General features: G+C 52.5%; 1 protein-coding gene across 5 annotated transcripts in view; it reads left to right on the top strand.

Annotated features, from left to right (window-relative positions):
* The first annotated feature begins 2,880 nt into the window (after positions 1-2,880).
* Positions 2,881-22,584, top strand: part of Ldb3 (LIM domain binding 3) — a 57,686-nt gene continuing 37,982 nt past the window's right edge. For 2 of the 5 annotated variants that reach the window (XM_057769806.1, XM_057769808.1), the window contains exons 1-7: positions 2,881-2,949; positions 3,067-3,185; positions 12,286-12,437; positions 12,913-12,988; positions 18,888-18,910; positions 19,901-20,104; positions 22,010-22,024. In XM_057769806.1, the coding sequence (XP_057625789.1) occupies positions 3,093-3,185; positions 12,286-12,437; positions 12,913-12,988; positions 18,888-18,910; positions 19,901-20,104; positions 22,010-22,024 (563 nt within the window). In that variant the 5' untranslated portion in view covers positions 2,881-2,949; positions 3,067-3,092. Of the gene's footprint in view, positions 2,950-3,066; positions 3,186-12,285; positions 12,438-12,912; positions 12,989-14,368; positions 14,737-18,887; positions 18,911-19,900; positions 20,105-22,009; positions 22,025-22,584 lie in introns of all 5 variants that reach the window. The other 3 variants (XM_057769807.1, XM_057769809.1, XM_057769810.1) reach the window with 2 other exon arrangements.

Here is a 22,584-nt window from a genome sequence, read left to right as displayed (position 1 = left end):
CTGTGGTCCACACTCACACATACAGGGGCACTGCAGGCACATCGTACCTATCTGTATGTACACTAAGTACACGTACGCACACTCTGCCCTTCCTGATGGTTTTGTGTCAGTGATCTAAGTTCCTTCCAGACGTGGATCTGACAGAGCACAGGAAAATAAAAAGCAGGGTTTCTTATGGTAAACATGTCTACTGGTGCTTCTGTGGAGAAGAGACAAGGCTTGGTCTCCTTGCCTCCAGCAACTTCCTTTTCTGTTCCCTAAGGACTCTCACTCCTGAAAATCCATTTCGGCCTGGAAAGGAGCAAATTAGAGGAGGGACAAAGGCCAGTTTAGTCCATCCCCTCCTCCCCAGGGAGGTGTGGAGCTCTGCCCAGCCCATGAGTGCCAGCTGCTCTCCAACTGGCTTTGGGTCTCCCAGGGGAGGTAGAGGGAGGCTGGCCTTCCCCTTCAAAAACACCTTCCCAGTCCACTCCCTTACCCAGAAGCAAGCCATCAGGCAGTGCCAGAGTCCAGAGAAAGAGCCTTCAGCTCCAGGTATAGCCTTACTGGGCCTCCAGGTCCAGAGTCAGCCTCTCTGGGGCTCCAGGTCCAGAGTCAGCCTCTCTGGGGCTCCAGGTCCAGGGTCAGCCTCTCTGGGGCTCAGGTCCACAGTCAGCCTCTCTGGGGCTCCAGGTCCAGAGTCAGCCTCTCTGGGGCTCCAGGTCCAGGATCAGCCTCTCTGGCGCTCCAGGTCCAGAGTCAGCCTCACTGGGGCTCCAGTCAAGGGTAAGCATTGTTGGGGCTCCAAGTCCAAAGTCAATCTTTCTTGGGGCTCCAGGGTCAGCCTCAGTGGGGCTCTAGGTCCAGGGTCAGCCCTTTCTTTATTGTTATGTGTGGCTGGATCTTCCCCAGTTGGGAAGGAAAGATAGGTCTGGGGGACAAGAATAGAGCTAGGGATAGATGGGATAGTGCAGAGGATGGAATGGGATGGGCTAGGGCAAGGATGGGAAGGGAAGGGATATGAATGGGATGGGATGGGATGGGTGGGATGGGATGGGATGGGATGGGATGGGATAGTGCAGAGGATGTGAAGAGATGAGATGGGAATGGGATGGAAAGGGATGGGTGGGATGGGATGGGATGGGATGGGATGGGTGGGATGGGATGGAATGGGTGGGATGGGATGGGATGGGATAGTGCAGAGGATGTGAAGAGATGAGATGGGATGGAAAGGGATGGGTGGGATGGGATGAGATGGGATGGGTGGGATGGGATGGGATGGGTGGGATGGAAAGGGATGGGATGGGATGGGTGGGATGGGATGGGATGGGTGGGATGGAAAGGGATGGGATGGGATGGGTGGGATGGAAAGGAATGGGATGGGATGGATGGGATGGGATGGGATGGGATGGGATGGGAAGGGATGGGATGGGAAGGGGAGAGAGACAGAGTTCTAACCTCCTAACCCATGAAGGTGGAGTTGCATGGAACAAAAAGGAGGTGGTGAGACCAAGGGAAAGAGTACAAGTCCCCTCCCCACCGCCAGCTTCTCCCACCTGCTATTTTTGTGACCTTGAACCAATCACCAAGCAACCCTGTAACATCAGCGATCTTATGCATCCCACATACGCCAGGCTGGGTGAGGGGAGCCTGGAGATGTAGCAACTAGGAAATTGCTCATGTCCAGGCCTGCATGGAGTCCTCTAGGCGAGTGTCTTTGAGAGGGCCAGCAAGAGACCACACCACAACCTACCCTCCTCAGTTTCCCAAGCTGGGAGCCATCTCCAGACTCCATGAGATCTGAAGAGATCATGAGTCTCTCTTGGCGGAAGGCGGGCTTCTAGGACATCTTAACGCAAATGTCATGCCGACCGAAGCCCCAAAGAGCCAAGGCCCTCAACCAGGGCACTCTGTCTCTGGGGTGTAGGCTAAGCATGCCACACATGCTTCCTGCCCCTTCTGACTTCGTGTCCTAGCAGCTGAACAAATGGCACTTCTCCCCTACCCGCTGCCATTCCTGCGCAAAGGGCACGGAGCCTGGCGTGCAGCGCTGGCAGCTGTAGCTTTCCATGCTCCTGTCAAGTTTTCCAGGGCACAAATGAGACGGGTGAGCCAGGAATAACTTCCTGGGCCCCAGAGGGTCTACAGGGCTGGGACAACACCAGACCCAGCTTCAGACCTTTTTCCAAGGGGTCAAGCAGCACCCGCTACTCCAGGCCAGGGCTTTGAATGATGTCCATAGCCGCTAGGAGCCCATTATCAGACATAAGTACCATTTATAGGAGCCCAGGCGCCAATGGGAACCTGTGTCCATTCCCTGTGTGACCTTGGAGGATGTGTTTAACTTCTCTGAACCTCAGCTCTTACAGTCCAAGGTAGCAGCCCCTTAGGATCCCAAGGGCATGGTTGTGAAGAGCCCTTTTCTGAACTTGACCATGTTCAAAGTACTGCCATGACATGGTCATTTTTATGTCTGGTTCTGTAACATCAAAATGAGCTGGAAGCCAATCAGCAGTCTTCTGAACTGAAGGTTTTGCAGACCTGTAGAGGATAAGCCAAGTTCAATGCCCCTCAGGGCCCCACAATGGATAAGGCTCCAACTCATGGTCCTTACCAGGAACAACAGACTAACAAAACCCCTACCCAGAGGAGGATCCAGATTGGACCCACCGACTAAAACAAAAGTGTGTGGGCTCCGCAGAGGGCATAAAGGGGGCCAGACCTCCCTGCCTGTCCCTCGGGGATGGGTGTTCTTGGTGCCTGACACCCCTCCCCAGGGACTATATTAGCCATGTGAGTCATGGTGGACTGGCTGGGAGGCCACAGGCAGGCGGGCCCAGTGTAGGGTTACAGTCCATTTATGGGCGCAGCAAGGGCAGATATCAGTGTCGATGGCATTCACTCCCAGCTATTCTTAGGAGCCTCCCAGAAGCTCTGCACAGCCTGACCAGGCAGCAAGGGACACAGCAGGCAAGGCCAGGGGTCGGGGTCCTGGGACCAGGAACAGAGATAGGAGCAAAGAAATGGTCTGGAAAGGTGGGGTTCATGCGTGTCCCCTAACCTGACTTCTGTACAATTTGTCTGCAGAGGAAGCCGCTGCTGTCAACACCAGAATGTCTTACAGTGTGACTCTGACTGGGCCTGGACCCTGGGGCTTCCGTCTTCAGGGAGGCAAGGACTTCAACATGCCCCTCACTATCTCCCGGGTAAGTGTACATTGTCCAAAGCCTTATTTCCAAAGGGGCAGGGCATTCTTGGATGGGGGCTCGTTCATGTCCATCTGTCCATCAGCCAGTCAGTCTGTCTTCCCCAAGGCTCTTGGAAAGCCCTATTCCTGGTCTAATCTTGGCCATAGCTGAATTTACTCACCCCAGCTTGTTCCCTGAACTTTGACTGTCTAACCAAGACGTTATGGGCAGATAGCTGGCATTTTGAGCAGAGGGGAAATGCTGAGCTTGCAAGGGGGGTGGGCTTGTGAGCAGAGAATGTGGGGCCTTCTTAACTCTTCCTTGGCAGGGTAGGCTTGGGGTATTCCCAAGCTTCGAGTCCCTCCCTAAAAGCAGGCAGTTGCTGAGGAGAGAGCATTCTTAGCATAGGGAAGGCAGGTAACAGGTAGGTAGATGGACAGATCGTTTTCCCAGCTGCCCTGCTGTCATGACATAAGTCCAGGCTAGACTGGTTGCTGGTCTCCAGTGTCCCCAGACCCAAGACACCAGCCCCTCCTCTCCCTGTCATAGCAGGCCTGACAGAAACCTTACATCACCTGGCCCTTGGGTTAAACCTGTATCCTCACTTGAGCCCAGGGCTGTCTGTCACGGCTTTACTTGGCTGCAACAATGGCCTCTGGGTCCTGTAGGGTGTAGTGAGCAACAGCACCGCCCATGGAAATGGCACCAAGCATCAGGTGGTATGAGGGCGGTTCCATTGTGTTGGAGAAACTGAGGCCCAGAGATAAAAAATAGACATATTTGAAAGAAAAAGTGGAAGGTCTTTAATTATTGCTGTAGTCCAAGCCCCTAGGCCATAGCTATTGCTATCTGCTCAGTATTTGTTAAATAAGGCACCCTATAAGTCCTGGTAGATCTGAAGGTCCCATGGCTTAAGGGTACTGAGAAGCATACAGGGAACAAGTATAACCTGCTTGGTGGCTGAGCCCCTGGCAGGACTGATCTGGGCTTAAGGGGAAGGGTGAGACTCCAGGATGTCACTGTGGAATGAGGGTGGAATCTGGCATGGTTGGATTGTTGTTTCTTCCACAGAGCAGCAGAGGCTTGCCTTGGACCTGGGGCTAGCCCTCCGTGGTAGTTGAGAAGCCTGGAAAGTGCTTGACAGACGGGTAGGGCCCAGTATTCCCACTGAAGTAGTCTTGATCCTCAGACCACCTTTAAGCTAGACATTTAGAGTGGCCTTTGGGGAAGGACGAGGTCCCTCCCCTCTCAGCTGCAGATCTGAAGTCTCTGCCCTCCAGACCTACTGCCCTGAAAACCACAGGGCCCTTGTTAAGAGGACACCCTAAACCATGTAGATTCTGCTTGACAATGCAGTGATGTCGGGATGAGAGTCCAGTGGTTACCCCCACCCCCAACCCTGGCTCTGCACAGTGCCCACTCCTGCAGCTATGTTTCCTCCCTCTATAAGACAGGGCCTCTCGCATCGTCCTCGTGTGCCCTCTGGCCTCCTATGCCTAGGATTGAGCCCAACATCCCCAAGGCTCATTGCTGGTGCTCCCTGATCCATCTAATGGGAACAAATTCATCTCCAGGATCAGTGGTACCCAGAAAAGGCAATGACCTCACTCAGGACCTATGTACCACCTGGCCCCAGATGGCCAGGGCTTAAATGGGAGCACAAAGGTTTTAAACTAGACAGCAGGAAGAATGTCCTCATTCAAAGAGAGGGCAGTTGGGGTGTGCTGTAAGCTAAAGCTAGGGAGACATTTAAAAATAGAAGCCAGGGCAATGGGAGATCGGCTCACTTCTGATACACACCCCAAATCACCTGGAGCAAGGTGGCCCGAGCAATGGTGTTCAGGTTTGGCAGTCTCCTGAAAAATACAACTAGGGGGCTACAGATACCATGGGTTTGGCATCCCAGGCTTGGGCATTTCAGGCCCAGTGCAGATGGCGAGACAGACACTGCGAAAGCTAGGCCTTTAGCATTTGCTGCCGCGGCTTACCTCTGGACCAGAAACTCACAGAGACACAAGGCCAGGACTCTGCCCAGCTTCAGCAGTCCCCTGCTCCAGGGAGAGTCACTGCAACTGTGAGGGGTGATCAGGCAAGAAGTCTGGGGGTACCAACTCGGAGCCCAGCAAACTGAGGCTTGCACGGGATAGAGGTGCCCATGGTAAAACGCACACATTCTGACACGGCCTAACTCCCACGCCTGCTTTTTTGTCTGTCAGTCTGGGCACTGGTGGAAGCTGGCCTCTCTCAAAAGCAGGTTTGAGTTCCCCCCAGGAAGAGCAGCTGGGAGAAAGCTTGGGTATCACCTTGCTTATGGCCTCCACACAGGCACTATGGTATCAATCTGAGCAGGAGATCCCCAAGACCCTCATTCAGTGAACTGAAGCCTGAGAATCTGCAGAGATGGGGTTCAGGAGGGACACCCTAGCTAGGGTGGAGGGCAAATGCCTTTATTTATCCCAGACAGGTGCAGAGGCCTGCAACCTGAGCTGGCCTCTCCCCCTCCCCTCCCCCACCTTAGCCAATTCTCCAGGAAGCAGAGTTGAGGGAGCAGATCAACAGGCCCAGTCCTTACCAGGGTCCCTGCCTCTGGCCAGATGCTGGAGCTAGGTGTGGGACCTTACCCCATCATGGCTGTGGAACCCTCCACCTTAGGAAGGAAACAAATGTCTTTATTCAATTCTAACACAACCTCAATGGTCTCGCCTATAAAATGGGACAGTACTGTCCGTATGTGTGTGTGTGTGTGTGTGTGTGTGTGTGTAGTGTGCAAAGGAGGCTGGCTATAAGGCTAGTGTGTGAGGGGGCTGTGGGCTGCGTCAGGCCTGCCTCCTTACTGGAAGGCCTCTGCTCTCAGGACCTCCATCCTACCTGGCAGGCTCGCCTGGGCCACAGTCCAGAGGCCTTCTGCCTCTCCTCCGGTTTCAGCGTCAGTATTACTGAACTCTCCCAGCTAAGGTGGGAACACGGAGAACAGAGGACCCTTGGGAAGAGAACAGAGGACAGTCTGAAACTATTCTGGGGGTGGCTATGCTGGCGATTCCTGGAATTCCCAGGCCCCTGGAGCACGGTGTCTTGAGCTGTTCTAGGCAGCGCCTATCAGTGCTGACAGGCCAAGCTGTTTATAGCCCTGTTGAAGGTCAGGCAACCATCTAGCTAGCTACCCAGCAGCGAAGATAAGAAACTGTCCTAGCTGAAGACTGCGTTCTTAGAGGCGCATCTCTCCAGATCCTCCTATGACTCAGACTCACCTCTGACCCCTCAAAGGCCCTGACGGCAGCAGACCAGAGGCCCACTAGGTCCTAGGAGGGGGCCCTTGTAGGTCCCTAAACCAGAACACAAGGCAAGGGCAGTTCTAGACAGGAAAGATGCTGGGTGGAGGCTATGAGGACAACAGATACAAGAAGTATATAAGCACCAGGGACAGAACAGGGGGGAATCCCCCAGTTGTGACAACCCTCCAGTCCTTACTTCCAGGCTTCCATTCCCAAACATGGCTTTTCCACTCTGCTGGAGCCAGATTCCCGCTTTCATGGGAACCACTTTTGGAAGCATGAAGTGGATTTTTCAGGGTTAAGTGCACAGAAAAACACTGCCAATTTGTTAGAGAAGCAGAAGAGGAACAGTGTTGGAACCTGGGGAAAGAGAGGAAGACCTGCAAAACACACACACAGTAGGGGGAGAGGGGTCTGAGTGTGTGAGGGATGAGATGTAGAGGAGCGGGGACCTGTGGCACAGGGGGGAAAGAGTTAAAATGAGAACTTCTGGGACAAGCAAAGCAGGGCGTAGCAGAGTCTGGCTTATTTATACGCCAGAGTTGGAATGGAAGTTGAAGCCAGTAAGAGACAGAAGTTTCCAGAAAAAGGGCAAGAGTTGGAGCAAGACCTCAGTGGAGGCCAGATGGGAAAAGAGCCATCCTGGCACGTGGTAGTTGAATCCCACGGAGTTAAAATGCACTTAGGACTTCAAGGGGAGTCCCTGCCAGACTTCAAAGAAGGGGCTGGGAAGGTTCCACTCCTTCTGGGCCTGTTACCTGTCCTTAGCCAGCTCCACCACACCTGGCAAGTCGCACAGAGAATGAAGACAAGGTCCGTGTGCTTCTGAATATGGGGAGGGATGTTAGAGAGTTCTGTAGAGCCCAGGGACCCCAGAGAGGCTGCCAGCTGTCCTCTCCACTTCCAGGGAGCTAGCGGGTCAGGAGGTCATGGCATGGGAACTTTCAGACCCTGCATGGCACTTCCTTTCCCTGGAACCCTGGACAGAATCCCTGCAACTCTGCCACACCCTTCTAGGAATAGCAGGCTCGCTCAGGACTAGTCATTGGGGCTGACCCCCTGCCTTCCACCTTCTGTCAACTCTGTCTTGTTTCTCATGGAACCCTGGGCTACAGCCATACTGGTCACATACCTGCTGTCCCCCAGTGTTATCTTTGACTTTTCTGGAGCTTTTAGGGAGAAGGGAGTTGGGACCAGAACTCAAGCCCCTTGAGTGGAGATTCCACCGAAACCTTCTCGGCTCTGCAGCATCCTTACGTCACACCCTATTTAATGACGTAATCCTCATAACGTGTCAGAGAAGAAGGCCTTGCCCTGTGCTCTGCACACTCACCGGATTGTGTGGCGTTTCAAGCAAAGCTGTGTTAAGGTGATCCGTTCCATTGTCCACACGCTTTCCTCTGTCGCCTTCCTTCTAGGCCTGGCAGTGGCTTGTTCTGCCTCTGGAGAATGGGTTGCACCTTGCTAATCAGATGTGTCCTATTGGCCACCATGGCACTCATTTCTCTATTGTCCTTGCCTGGCTGACACATTTGAGGGTCTAGAAATGGAATATTCTAGACACAGGGTAGGCAGTGTTTAAGAAGACACTCAGGACTTCAGAGGCTGTTGAAGCAGTTGGCAAGGGAGGGCCCTTTGAGTCTTGCCATGACCCACGTAGTATAGGACAGTGCTTCTGGAACCAGTGATGTGGTGTGGGGTTCCCTAGGGTCATGGCCCAGCAACCATGGGCCGAGTGGCCAATTCTGGCCCAGTTCGTCCTTGGTGCCCCACCTTGCGGTCCTTCTAGGCTCTCCTTAGCGTTCAGATCCACAGTGGAACGTGATCGTTGGCTTTGAACAATGGAAAGACTAGGTAGAAATGAAACACCCATCCAGAGAGAACTTTAAATGCTCAAAAAGGTATAGAAAGACTTTTTACTTTGGAAGAAAATATCTCCAAGAATGTGTGTGCTCTGAGTCTTTTCTGAGAGGAAGTTAACAGAGAAAGGAGGCTGTAAAGTTAGAGAAGAGATTTGCTGAAACTAAACCTTTCCATGAGCCCTGGGCTCTAGGCAATGGTCCGACAGTGCGGGTCCCCTCCCCCAGCCTGCTGAGGCTGCTCCTGTACTGGAGGGAAGGGATCTGATGGTCCTTGGCTGTCTTTAGCATCCCTGCCTCCATCTGGCCTCCTTCTCTAAGGACACTGGAGCAGAAAAGAACATCTCCGTATATGCGACTACCCCACCCCCGCTCAAGGGACTCTGGGCCCTGCTTAGGGCAGTCAAAGGCCAGGCCAGCTGAGCCCTGATGGGCAGACACAGATGCAGGGAGAGCGACGCCAGGGACAGGGGGATCCAGCTTGGTGGCTCCCTCTGGAATGTTTGGCTACTGACCAGGCCCCTGGAACAAGGATTACCCCCACAGCCCACGCCTGAGGATATCAGGGCCAGGCACAGGGAAGGATAAGCACAAGTTGGCCATGCCCTAGGGAGAAATATGTCACCAGGCAGCTCTAAAGATATGGCATTCCTGATGGCCTGCAGCTGGCACTAGCTGATCAGGCCCAGCCTCCCTTGGATGTCATTCTGTTGCCCTTGCTTATACTTTCATCTTGATCTGAGCACTGCTGGCAGTGTCCCTTCTGGCTTTGAAGCTCTGCCCTTCTGTGTGGGATTGGTAGCTGCTCCTCTGTGCCCTACCCCCAAGCTCTTTGCTGCCGGGAACAAGTCCTTCTCTATAGATAGTTAGAAGCATTGGGGGTATCCTTCTGTAGAGATGTCCTGCAATGGAAAGAGAGCATTTTAGGGGATGACATACCACAGGGCAGCTTTACTAGGAGATATCTTTCCCTGGGGATGTCCTGCCACAGGGTAGCCAGTTCTGGGATGCGGGCAGTCCACTGGGAGAGCAGGGCCCTGGAAACTTTACCCTGGGTGTTTCCATCTGTCTTTGAAGGACTCCTACAGATGGCTTGACAGATGGAGAGTGCGGAAAGTAATGTGGCATAAAGAGAAAGTGGGATGTTATGGCTGGACAGTGATGGTGAGAATTGGGAGTTCATATTTTCTCATCTTAAAGATAAATATAGTGAATTGTTAGAGATAGCATAGCCTTGCATAGAAAGGCAGGAGGACGGGTGTACTTTCTGCATAGCAGCAAGAGGCCTCTTGTCTAGGAAAGTATCTTGGTTTTTTCCTTGTTCTCTCTCTCCCCCTCTCCTCTCCCCCCCCCCCTCTCTCTCTCCCCCTCTCCTCTCTCTCCCCCTCTCCTCTCTCTCTCCTTTCTCTCTCTCTCTTCTCTCTCTCCCTCTCCTTTCTCTCTCTCTCTCCTCTCTCTCTCCCTCCCCTTTCTCCTTCTCTCTGTCTCTCTCTGTCTCTCTGTCTCTCTCTCCCCGTTTGTGTGTGTGTGTGTGTGTGTGTGTGTGTGTAGGCAAGAAGAAAATTTTGGGTATTGTACCTCAGAAGACGTTCACCTTGGTTTTTGAGACTGGGTCTCTCATTGACCTGGGTCTTGCCTACTCAGATAGGCTGGCTGGTCAGCAAGCCCTGGGAAAGTCTCTGCCTTCCTAGCACTGGGATCACAAGGGTATACTGACAGCTGTTTTTTAGCTGTGTGTCAGGGCTCGAACTCTGGTCTCTATGCTTGTGCAGTGAACACTTAACAGCCTGAGCCACCTCCCCGGCCTCTGTCAGTACTTTTCACCTCTGCATTTAAGACAGCAACATGGGGTCCCTGTGGTGATGGGATAGGAGATAAGGATGCTTCTACGATGCCCCTCTGGCAGCTGGAGAGTGGGCTTTGCAAATCAGATGTGCTTACTTGGACTTTCATTTCTCTGTAGTTCTTGCCTGGCAATTTGAGGTCCAGAAGGGCAATGTTCTGGGCACAAGATGGGCAGTGTTTGAGAAGACACCTGGAGTGGGGTGTGGGGGCGCACGCCTTTAATCCCAGCACTTGGAAGGCAGAGGCACGTGGATCTTGATGAGTTTGAGGTTAGCCTGGTCTACAATGTGAGTTTCAGGACAGTCAAGGTTTTACAGAGAAACCTTGTCCCAGGGAGAAAAAAGAAAGAAAGAAGACACAGGGAACATCAAAGGTTTGTGAGCAGCAGTTGGCAAGAGAGGGCCCTTTCGGTTTTGTGATCATGACCCCCAGGGTGTAGGACCAGCTCTGGGACCAGTGGCATGACTACAACAAAATGGTTCATCTTCTGGACACAGCAACTGCAGAGCACCTTGATTTGTACACAGTTCCCTTTAAGGAACCTGGCAGGAGGCTTCCATCTATGCTCAGAGCTTGATCAGAGGCCCACACAGGCTGGCACATGGAACACGGGGCTGTCCCTCAGGTCATCTGTGATTGCCTTCTAGGATAGTTCCCAGACCTTAATCCAAATCCAGATGCTGATAGTATTAATGGCTAGTCTTAGCCATTAATAGCATCATAGCCGGAAGGTGGGTAGGATGTGGCTAGCAGGTAGGCACGTCAGGGGACAAAGCTAAGAGATCCAGCCATCTGGGCAATGGAGGGGGTGCTCAGAGCCTACTCTTTGCTGTGATGTCATTGGTGATAAGGCCTGTGTCACATCCCATGTAGCATCATAGAGGGACTTCCTACTGTCACAGGATCAGCTCCTAAAATACATTATGCATAAATAACACACTAATAGATAGTTCCGCCTGCTTGCTTTCTCAATTAGTAACCATTTGTAATGGAAAAAAAAATAAACAGGTTCATGTGATATTCTCAGGGACTGAGACATTCCATTGGGAGTCATAGAAATTGAGGCTAATCTCCTATAGTAACATATCATGAGCTATGCTTCAGAGTAGGGCTGCTAATGTCCCTATGGCCGTTCCATTAAACCACTATGAATTCTGTCACTGGACCTTCTGGAAGTTTACATCTCAGATGATATCACCATGGGAAGGGTCACCACAGAACACCAAATACTGCAATTAAGGGGCACCACACAAAATTTGGTATCATGTATGATGCCTGCAAAAGTTCAGTGTGAGCCACCATAGCTTCCCAAGTAATAAGGGGTGTAGCTTTCCCAACATCCCGTGAAGTGTCTTCAGATTGGAGTCGCAATGGTGGTCAAAGATGGAGTCTCTAGGCAAATATTTTTGGTGGACAGTGGGGCACAGGAATTAGGAACTAGCTTCATAATTATGTTTTTCCTTCCAGAGGTATGCAGGTTGCCAAAGAGCCATAAGCCTGCCACACTTCACGGCCTGCCTGGTTCTCACCCAAACAGGGCTGATGGCTCTGATGGTTTTCTGTGCACCTGTCCCCGGTAGCATAAAGCACCTGGTGCTTGGATGCTTTTGTGAGGGGGCATTTATGCTGCACTTTGATCTGACAATGACTGGGGGCAGGGAGGTGCTAAGTCTTACCCTCATCTCTACGGCTTTGCAGGGTGCAGGGCTAATACGTTAATTGGTATACTTCCCAACCATCAATGGCCTAGCGCAGAGGTAATGTATTCCTCATTTAGAAACCCTGACGTACCATCTCTGCTCCTGGTAGTAACTCTGGGGTCCAGGCCCCTTCCTGTCAGCCACTTGGCTGTACTCTTCTTGAGCATGTGCCTTTAGTCAGTTAACAAGCACTATGCAGGATTCTATGATGGTTGCTGGGGAAAGACCTGGTGGTGGTACGTGTTCCTTCCACCAGTATTCCACTGGTCAAAGCTGGTCCCTTGGTGGCTGTCAAAAAGTCCTAGTGGTAGCCATGTGAGGAAGAGGAAGCAGTCTTGATGAGCAGCCAGTGCCAGCCATTGGGAATCAATGGCAGGATGGGTATCAGCTGGATACTACAGGCGATCCTTCCCTGACTCCCCTTCTTCTGCTGTTTAACCAGATCACTCCCGGCAGCAAGGCAGCCCAGTCCCAACTCAGCCAAGGCGACCTTGTGGTGGCCATTGATGGCGTCAACACGGACACCATGACCCACCTGGAGGCCCAGAACAAGATCAAATCCGCCAGTTACAACCTGAGCCTCACCCTGCAGAAGTAGGTGGAAGCCCTCCAGAGGAGGGGACGCAGCTTTGGTGTGGGCATGCAATGGGGACGAAAGAGAGATCGTCCTCAGCATTTGCGTGGGTCTAAGCCTGTGCTGCAGAATCATATGGGAAGGAGGGGCTGAAGTGACGGTCGAGCTGTTGTTGCCTCCCTTTATGGAAGTGCTGAGTCAGAGAGCATGGCCACAGGATCACGGTTACAGGGAGGGCTGGGCCCGGGCCCGGAAGACCTGCGTCCTCCATTCTCAGGAAGCCTTACCCTCACCACATGCAGAAGAGACCTGTAGGTGCTGACAAGAATATTCCCGGGGCTATGACTCCTTACCCTGCTCAAGTCCAGGACCTCCCTTAGGCTTGACACGTGCTCACGCAGGCCCCCTGACTCAACTGTCCAGCTCTGGGTCTCCCCCAGGAGCTTTTGACCAGGTGCAAATGTCCTCACTGGGTCTCGTTTCTGGTTTCTCTAGGTCCAAGCGTCCTATTGCCATCTCCACAACGGCACCTCCTATCCAGTCCCCGCTGCCAGTGATCCCTCACCAGAAGGTAGGTGCTCGGCCATGGTTCCTGAAGTGTAACCTTGCCTGCCTGCCTTTGGCGCTGTTGACCCTCCTGACAAGTGTTTGAGCCCCCTTACCTCTGACACATCGAGTTGTGGAGATGCCTACCTGGGCCCAAGATACCATCCCAGGTCCAACAACCGTTCTGAGAAGAAACTGGTTTGTAAAACAACGTGCTGAGAAGAGGGCCAGCATTCTAGCCAAACAGCAGACAGCTGTCTGTCTCAAGGGCTCTGACCCTCACTGTCTGGGGACAGAGACTTGAGTTGCTGTTAGAGGGTCCCCAGCTTGAGCCAGTCACTCCAGGAGGCACCTCGGGTGTGAAGGGACCTTACCGGCCCTCAGGGTTTCTCCTGCGCACAGATTCTTCCGGTTGCTAAGTGTCTATCCATCCCTCACAGCTACAGACCCCTCTGTCCATTAGGAAAGCTGGTTATAATCTCAGAGGCTAGCACAGGAGTGGAGGGGCCGCAAAGCCCTGGCCCCAGATCTCACCACTAGATCCAGAGTCCTTTCCAAACCCTCTTTAAAGCATCTGAACCCTGTGGGTCCAAGGGCCCAACCTAAAATTGGGAAGGTTAGTTGAAGGGCCCCATCTAAACTTGGGTAGGTTGGTTGAAGGGCCCCATCTAAACTTGGGAAGATTGGTCCAAGGGCCCAATCTAAACTTGGAAAGTTTGGTCTAAGGGCCCCATCTATACTTGGGAAAGCCTACCTGTAGCTCCTCCACCCAGGTAGACTGACTCCAGTCTTTCCGATGGGAAGACTGGACAGCAGGTGAGATAGGAAGAAGAGGCTCACGGTAGTAGTGGAGAGGGATCATAGATTGGGGAGTTGGACAGAGGGCTGCTGGGAGAAACTGCTAGGGTAGACGAAGATGGTCAAGTAGCCTAGTTGCTACCTTAGGTTCCCCTCTGTACTTCTACCCCAAAAGTCAGTCAGCCCTGGCTATGAAGGATCTTCTCCAGGTGGGGTCAGTGAATCAGGACGCTTGTCTGCACTCATGTGGTACCTACCCATCCAGAGGGAAAGGTGGCCAATAGACAAGAGAGTGGTACCTTACTCTCTCTTGAGCCCCATATCCTCAGGGGCAGACTTGGCTTTCTGGGAGGGACTTTGCATTCTGTTCAGACGGATGCCAGCCTCCAGACCAGGACCCCAAGGCTTCCCTCCTCCCCTCCCCTTGCAAAGGGCCTTCCTTTCCAGTGCTCCGTCTAGGTGCTTCACGCAGCAAGCTACAGGCTGTGGGAGATGGGCGACAGGTGCTCACCCTAACATGTCTGTTTCAGATGCACACAGAAGCACAGCCATGCGTGGCCTCTAACCGCTATCTTCTCTCTTCCTGCATGGCGCTGCCCTATGCCAGGACCCTGCTCTGGACACCAACGGCAGCCTGGCGACTCCCAGCCTCAGCCCTGAGGCGAGGGCCAGCCCAAGCACCCTGGGCGCCCTGGATTTCGGGGACACCTTTAGCTCCTCCTTCTCCCAGACCTCTGTCTGCATCCCACCCATGGAGGCCCCGGAATCTGTCCTTCCTCAGGGCAGCCCAATGGCCAAAGCCAGCCCAGAGGGTGTACAGGGCTCATTCAGCCCCAAAGTTCTGCCAGGCCCCAGCCAACCGAGGCAATATAACAACCCCATTGGCCTGTACTCAGCAGAGACACTGAGGGAGATGGCTCAGATGTATCAGATGGGCCTCCGAGGGAAGGCCTCAGGTGCTGGACTCCTTGGAGGGTAGGTAAACGGCATCCTGCTGTCTGGTATGGAGGCACTCGGGTCATCGGTGCTCACTTCAACAGTCTGGTCAGGTGGTCAGCAGGAGGAATAGGCCCCAACACAGGCAGCCTCGCACCCATGAGGTAGAACCAGTCAAAACCAATGCCAGCAGGGATCCTACTGATATTTGTTGTCAGCCAGGAATATCGCCGCTGCCAGGCATATCGCCGCTGCCAGGCATATAGCTGCTGCCAGAAACCACTCTGGAGTGACGAGCCAGGTTTTTGCAGAAATAGAAACTGAGGCTCAGAAAAAGTTAAGTTGCATGCAGGAGACTCTAGCTCCCCAGATAGTCACCCCAGGCAACACCCCATCCCATGAGATGAAACTACCTACTGCCTTTGGGAACTAAAGTTCTAAAGGACTAGTCCCCACATCCCTGGGTGTCTATGACAAGAACAGGGAAGCGTTAGAGATAAGAAAGAAAGTTCTCAGCTGGGAGGTGATGGCTCACACCTTTAATTCCAGCACTCAAGAGGTAGAGGCAAGCAGATCTCTGAGTTGGAGGCCAGCCTGGTCTACCAAGTGAGTTCCAGGGCAGCCAGGACTACACAGAAAGACCCTGTCTCAAAAAAAAAGATGGGGGGGTGGAGAAAGCAAGTTCTTTAATGTTGAGAGTGGTCTAGGAAGGCTACGCGAAGGAAGCAGAGCCAGAAGTACCCATGGAGAGACTGGGCAATAGTACGAGGGGAGGAGGCTTGCAAGACTGACCCAGGCTAGGGTGGACAACAAGGAAGCAGACCTCTGAAAAGAAAGAGATTGTGAGAAACAACAACCCGATCTGGTACCCACAGTTTAGCTAGTAAGACTCCATGGGAGCAGGAGTTGAAGGAACATGGAGCCAGGTCACTGGAAGGATAGAAAGGAGGGAGCCACGTGTGAACTTGTATTGGCTGCTAGCCTCTCTCCTCTCCTATTGCCCTGTGCAATGAATGTACTCATCTTTAGGTGCTAAAGGCACAGCCGGCTGAGTTAAGGCATTCACTGTGGGCCAGTGTCTCAGTGAGAGAAATCTCGTGGTTGTCTGCAGTTAATGGGAGGATAAAGGAGGGCATTTGTCACACACTGCGTGTACTCATGGCCTAGACTCTCCCAGCTGACAGGAGCACCGTCAGCGTGGGCCCAGCCACGCCCTCCTTTGCTCATCTGTGTCTACTAGACCAGAATGCTCTGGTTTCTCAACTTCCCCAGCTCCTTCTGTAATCTGAGCAAGGCCAGTCTCTAGCACACCATTGCTTCCCCAAGCCAAGGCTTTCCCAGCAAGAAGGCAGAAAATTATAGGAAGGCAGAATAAAGATGGCCTTCTTTTTCTTCTCTGATGGGTAGGTCTTCCTGGTTCCTTCTGGACCCACCTCAGGCAAGAAAGTTGCCTTCTGGTTGACTAGGACCCCCAGAAAGCCCACTGGTAGTGGTGGCAATGTCTCCCTGGCTGAGCTGACTCTGAGTTGGGAACTGACTCTTTTTTATTAATTAATTTACTTTATGTGTATGAGTGTTTTGCCTGCATGCATATCTAAGATATGACTGACTGATCCTGTAGGACTGGAGTTTCAGATTGTTGTGAGCTGCCAGGTGGGTGCTGGGTATTGAACCAAAATCCTCTGGAAGAGCAGTCAGTGCTCTTAACTGCTGCGCCATCTCTCCAGCCCCATAGGAACTGGCTTTGTCAATAACTTCAGAGGTGGACATTGATTTCCTTCATCTTAACAAGTCAGATGTAGTGTGAAATTGACCCCAGGTCACATAGTCAGTAAGAGACAGACAGAACTAGTGGTCTGCCTGATTCCATCTTGACTTGAGATGGAACCGGGAAAGCTAAGCGGTCAGGAGCCCTGTCCCTACCCCCTGGACTCCCAGGTGCCAGTCCTTTGGTGCAGATGCTGTCCAGAACCTACTTGGCAAATGTAGAAATTATCACTTGGTAATTGGAGAAGCGGGAGCCAACAGCGTCCTCAGTGGGAAAGTGGACTAGAGGAGGAAGTGATGCTGGTACTTCATTCAAAGTAAAGGCTGATAGCAGTGTTGACGGTGTGGGCAGAAAGAGCTGGGACCTCTGCCGCCCTGAGGCCCCTACTTTGCTAAGTGTCTCACTGCTTGAAAGCAACAAATGGGCAGTTCACCGTGCCCATCTATTGCATATGTCCTGTGCTGAAGGCTTAGATGCGGGGTACAATTACTTGGCTTTACCCATCTGCAAGGTGGAAACTCTCACTTCCTTCCTTTTTATACTTTTTTATTTTATTTTTACGCCTGAGGTTTTTGTCTGTATGTCTGTATGCCTGTGCACCACCAGAAGAAGGTATCAGATACCTAGCATTGGAGTTACAGATGGTTGTCAGCTGCCACTTGGGTGCTGAAAATCAAACTTGGGACCTCTGGAAGAGTAGCCGCTGCTCTTATCCATGGAGTCGTCTTCTCCAGTGCCCCCACTTCCTTCTTATGAATAGGATGGAGATAGCAGAACTTGCCCAGAGTCGTAATGTTGAGAAAAGTCAAGGTTAGGAATTGACCTCTGTTCTGTCACGCTCCAAAAGGAAGCCCCTTTCCTACTCTCTTCTGAGCAGTTTGTGGTATGATTCTTGGCAATTGGATCTCTAGGGAGACATGGAGGGGGACCAGTGGAGAACAAGGACCGAAAGGCCTGAACGACCAGCAGGCCCCTCTCCTCACCTGAAAGGCAGAGCAAGGGCCCCCAGCAGGCTCTATATCCCTGGTGCCTCCTCCTGGGGCCTGAGTCCTGGCTCCTCTCTAAGCAGTGTGTGCTGCAGGCATCCAAGTGTTGGGATGGAGCAAGAACCTAGCAGGGGTTATTAGTGCCAAAGAAGGAGTTGGCTGCTGCTCAGGGCAGAAGCAACCCCCACCCAGTCAGATCAACGCTGCCCTCTGCAGGGGACACTGGGCTCGCTGGTCATCCCCAGAGCTGATCCTGCAGTTGTCGGTACTGGCCAAACATGGCAACGCCATGGCAAAGCCAAGCTGGCCTTTTCCTAATATAGATCCACTTGTGGCTATTTTGGAGCCTGTGAGGACAGAAGGAATTTTATCAGCTCTGGGACAGTAAAGGCCTGAGCAGATAACACCAAGGACTCTCTGGGGTGGGAAGTTCTTGGCTTCCCAGAGCCCTGGTTGTAGGGTGACCAGGGTCAGGCTAACTGGGGTTCCCTCTTTCAGAGTTTGTAGTGGACAGATCTAGGGAAGCCGATGTGTTTGGAGACGATGTCACCTCCCCTCCCCACTCTCTCATCTTTAGTATCAGACAGGGCCACAAGATCTGTTACCACAAGCAGTCTACATTTAAAAAAGCATCATACGGAGAATGCTTCCCCAAAGGAACTCATATTCCTAAAGGCTCATTGTCCTATCGGAGTGAGGACAGGGTCCCTCTGTGCTGTCTATGCTAGGTGGCCCCTGCTGGGGGCTTTCCTGCACGAGCCTTGGACATGCTTTCCTTCTGGGCCTCTTCCTGCCTCACTGCTGGCCCACAAGGCCTTTGGAGCAGTCATTGGGGATTGCATCAACCTCCTACTCTCTGCTCCACGAGGAGTGACCAGGGATGCCTGTCTGTCCTTGGGAGAGAGACTAGGGCCCAGGGGCCGTGGGTAACCCTGCTGCACATACAACAGATCTGCAATGCCTCCTTGGGGCACATGCTCATGTTGCCCCATGAACAGAGCTAGGCTGTGGCTTTTCATATTTTGGGGCACCTCGCCAGAAGGAACTGGGGAGCCTCAAGCCTTCTTGAAGTAGCCACAGCAGTCATGTCTCTGTCTCAGCTTTCTCTCCAGGGTCTACAGTCAGGCTCCACCTATGTGATCCATGGATCTGCACATAGTCTTGAGTCAGACAAGAAATTCCTTCCCCTTGGCAAATCAGGAAGTGCTGGGCTCACCATAAAGGGAGTCCTAGCACCTCCCACCCAAACCAATGGTTCTAGAGACCCCGATTCCTGACTCTGTGCTCTCTCCTTCCTCACTTCTTACTCCTTGCAGACTGAGGCCTTGCTCCGGCCTCCTTCACGACCATTCTGAAGATGGTCCCTACATTCACACTTCCCCAGTCGAGGCCTCACTCTGACTGTTCCATCTTCTTTGCTTTCTCTCTCCTTCCAGGTGGTAGCCAATTCTCCAGCCAAGTTAGTATCCAAGGACAGCATGTGTATGTCCCTGTGTGCCTTTCCAGCATGCAGCTGCCTTCCGTTGGGTGTGGATGGCGTGTGCCTGTTGGCATGGGTACCTATGTGCATGTGTGAGTGGGGGTGCATTGTGCCCTGGATGAGCCTGCACGGGTGTTTGCTGGAGTGTGGAGGGAAGCCATTTCACACTTCAGCAGCTTGAGGCTTGCAGGTTAATTCAGGTGTGGGGGGTGCTGCGCTATCACTGGCCTGTGTGGCTCTGAAGACTTTTCTGTCCCAGTGGGACTCCTGAGAAGGACTCCATGTGATTTTATCCCTGCTTGGGGATGGCACCTACCTGTTGAAGGGAAGAACGTGGATGGGTAGAGACTGGCAAGCTACAGCATGCTAGACTTGGGGGCCTGAGCAGCCTGAGTCATCCTCCAATAAAGAAGCACATGCATGGAAGGATCTGGAAGAATGGAGTCTCAAGCCACAGAGGAATGACTGGCAGGATAAGCCCCTTCATGAAGGAAGTTTGCTCAGAACCTCAGCATCTCCAAGCGTGCCAGTGTGACTGCTTTTCGCCTTTGGAACAGTCTAGACTCTGCTTGGGCTGCAGCCTCTTCTGTCACATGGCCCAGCTTCTGTCTTCTCCCTACTCCCGCTCCTCTAACCCCGCTTGTGTCTGCTTCTCCATCCTGCTGTGAGTGACGAGAATGCTGACCCTGGGGGGAAGTCGGGCTGCAGGGGAGTGGGAGAGTCCATTCAGGTGGACATGAAGATCTGCTGCAAGGGTCTTGGGAGGTGCCAAAAATTTTCCTGGGCACACCCAGGCAGCCCACAGTGGGGAACTTGGGGAACTTGCTTGGGCCAAGACCTCAGCTTTGGGAGATCTCTCTCCACATTCCCACCAGCACCCTGGCCTTGACTTCCCATGTAACCATCGCCTGTTGCCCTCTCTCCTCCCCTTCCCTCTTCCACCCCTCCTTTCCTGCCTGCCCTCCTCAGCGCCGACTACCAGGAACGCTTCAATCCCAACGTCCTGAAGGACTCAGCCCTGTCCACCCACAAGCCCATTGAGGTGAAGGGTTTGGGCGGGAAGGCTACCATCATCCACGCACAGTACAACACCCCAATCAGCATGTACTCGCAGGATGCCATCATGGACGCCATCGCTGGGCAGGCCCAGGCCCAGGGCAGTGACTTCAGTGGGTAAGCGCCTCCCAACATCACATGACTGTGGAGGCTACCAAAACTAGCAGGACCAGCTTTCTTCTCTCACCTAGTGCCTCCCGGGTTCAGACCCCTGGAGGGGATGGACCAGCCTTCACCAGGGACTTCCAGAATGTGTTGCCTTTTCTCTCTTCAAAGTCTGCCCTGCGTTCGGCTGTAGGAGAAACGGCAAAATGTAGAACGTTGTGCTTCCTCAAAGGGACTGTCAGACTGAGTTTCCCAGGCTTTATGAGAGGTGCTGGTTAGAGACTTTGGGGGTCCTTCCACTCCAGCCTCAGCAGAGCACGGGAGCCTCCCCGCACCTCTCATAACTAAAGCCGTACTGGGGAAGTGGAGAAAAGTGTCTTATTCTAGTGATGAGCGTCAATCCAGCACTTGGTGGGTTTGTTATTAGGAGAGGCCTTGGGTCAGCTATCCAAGGTGCCATTGGCCGCCAACCTCTGTCTCTCCTCCTCTTTGCCCCAGGAAGCCTGGCTTCAGAGCAGTAGGGTTTAAAATGACCTTGGTTCCTGGGATTGGTCTTTTAGCTTGGTTGGGTAACTGGAGGGTGGACTAGCGACAGAGCTGGTAGAAACTCAGACGAAACTGGTACTATTCAAGTATTACCAGATGAGCCATTCTCTCCTGTCTTCTCCTTGCCCCCATTTCTGTCTCATCCTTGTCTCTTTCTCTGTATCTCTCATCTCCTCTCTGTATCTCTGTCTTTTCTGTCTTCCTCTCTATTGTTTCTTGCTTTTATCTGTCTCTCTCATCTGTTTTCTTACACACACACACACACACACACACACGAATGCATGCACATGCACACACAGGGGTATGGGGGGGCAGGTCATTACTTTTTTCTGCTGGGGAATGTCATAGTGCAGAGCTTATCTTTCTAGGCAACATATTATCCCTGGATCAGAGATTCCCAGAAACTCAGGAGAAAAAAGTCTATGGGAACATTAAACCTTTTTCTGAAACTATAAGAACAGATACTGTTTGAGGAACACATAAATGTCCCAGGCATTTCCTATGGGTCAAGGACAAGTACTTGTGACCATGGTGTACTTAGAGAGGCCAGAGGATAAGGTTACATGTCCTGAGCTCCATTTCTGGAGAGCCTGACTTCAGCTCAGAGAGGCACTACTCCCTGTCGACCACCAGGGGGCAGAGGTTGTCCATTTTGCAGCCACTAGTCCAAAACCTGCAGAATTTAGGACTACAGGCATCCCTTTGCAGACATCTGAACTGTGCTGAATTATTTAAATCGTTGGTTCAAAGAAAAAAAAAGTGACCATGCAATTCTTTTAAAAACAACCATTAGGTCATGAGTACCCAGTAAAACAGGTCTGCCTGACTAAGCCCAAAAGCCTATGTTAGCCTTTGTTTGTCACATGGTCCTTGGCAAGCCCTTAAAAGTACACCGACACCAAAGGACAGTCAAATGGGAAATAATGGATCAACTGTTCAGCACACTATGTTTTCTGCACAGTGGAAAAACGTCTACTGTTTGATTTTATTATCTGTGATTTGGAGACTATGGTGCTCAGACGGTGAATCTAGCTGTCTCCCACCTGTTCCCTTCCTTTCCCCGCCTCTCCTTTTGCTAGCGTGCCTGGAAAGGATCGACCTTTCCCGTTCCTTTTAACATGAGCGCGCCGCGCTGACGCTGCTATGGCGCAGTGAGGAACCCTCCTGGCCATGACGTGTTCCATTTCTGCTGTTAATCTCCACGGTACTTTCCTCACTGACAGTTTTCTTTTTCTCTCTCTCTCTTCCCCCTTCGCCCACCCAACTCCCCTAACTTATTTCTGGTCCTAACCCTGCTCTCTTGCGTGCGCTGCCCCTCTGCTATCCCATGATGGATGCGCACTCGCGGCTGGGTTACCTTCTGCTTGGCAGGGCGTCGCCGCTGGCGTAAGTAGACCCGCAGTGTCCGTCTTATCGTCTGTCTGGTTGCAGGATGGTGTGTGGGTCTGGTGGGGTGTGTTTGAGGACAGTGGTCAGCCCATGCGCTCTGTCCACCTTGTCCCTCACGCCCACCTGTCAGCCACCGACATCCTCTGCAGCCCGCGCAGGCAGATGCTTGTCTTTTGGAGTTCACTCGTGTCAATGTGGCTATGGAAGTCTAATCGTGGCACTCACAGTGCGCCCACCCCAGCCTAAGGCTTCATTACTGCCTTCTCCTTGCCATGCTTTGGTGAGGTTTTCCAGCCTTTCCTAGTTTCCCTAGGACAAGACACACTTGGGGGGTAGAATGAACACTGGGCTATTTATTATTCAGTGCCAGAAGGTGACAAAGTCAAAGACTACTCTTTTAGGAAGCCAGTCCCCAGAGTCCACAAGAACCAAAGAGATCTGGTTGTGCCCAAAGGCCTCAGGAACCCTTAGAATCTATCCCATATGAGAAATGGCTTTCTGCAAGAAGAACAAGAACCCAGGCTTTTCCTCTGCTTCTCATGCAGCTGTAAGCCCCT

The sequence above is a fragment of the Chionomys nivalis genome, chromosome 5 (assembly GCF_950005125.1).
Source record: "Chionomys nivalis chromosome 5, mChiNiv1.1, whole genome shotgun sequence".
NCBI classification, from domain to species: domain Eukaryota; kingdom Metazoa; phylum Chordata; class Mammalia; order Rodentia; family Cricetidae; genus Chionomys; species Chionomys nivalis.
This window is presented reverse-complemented; position numbering and strand designations above follow the sequence as displayed.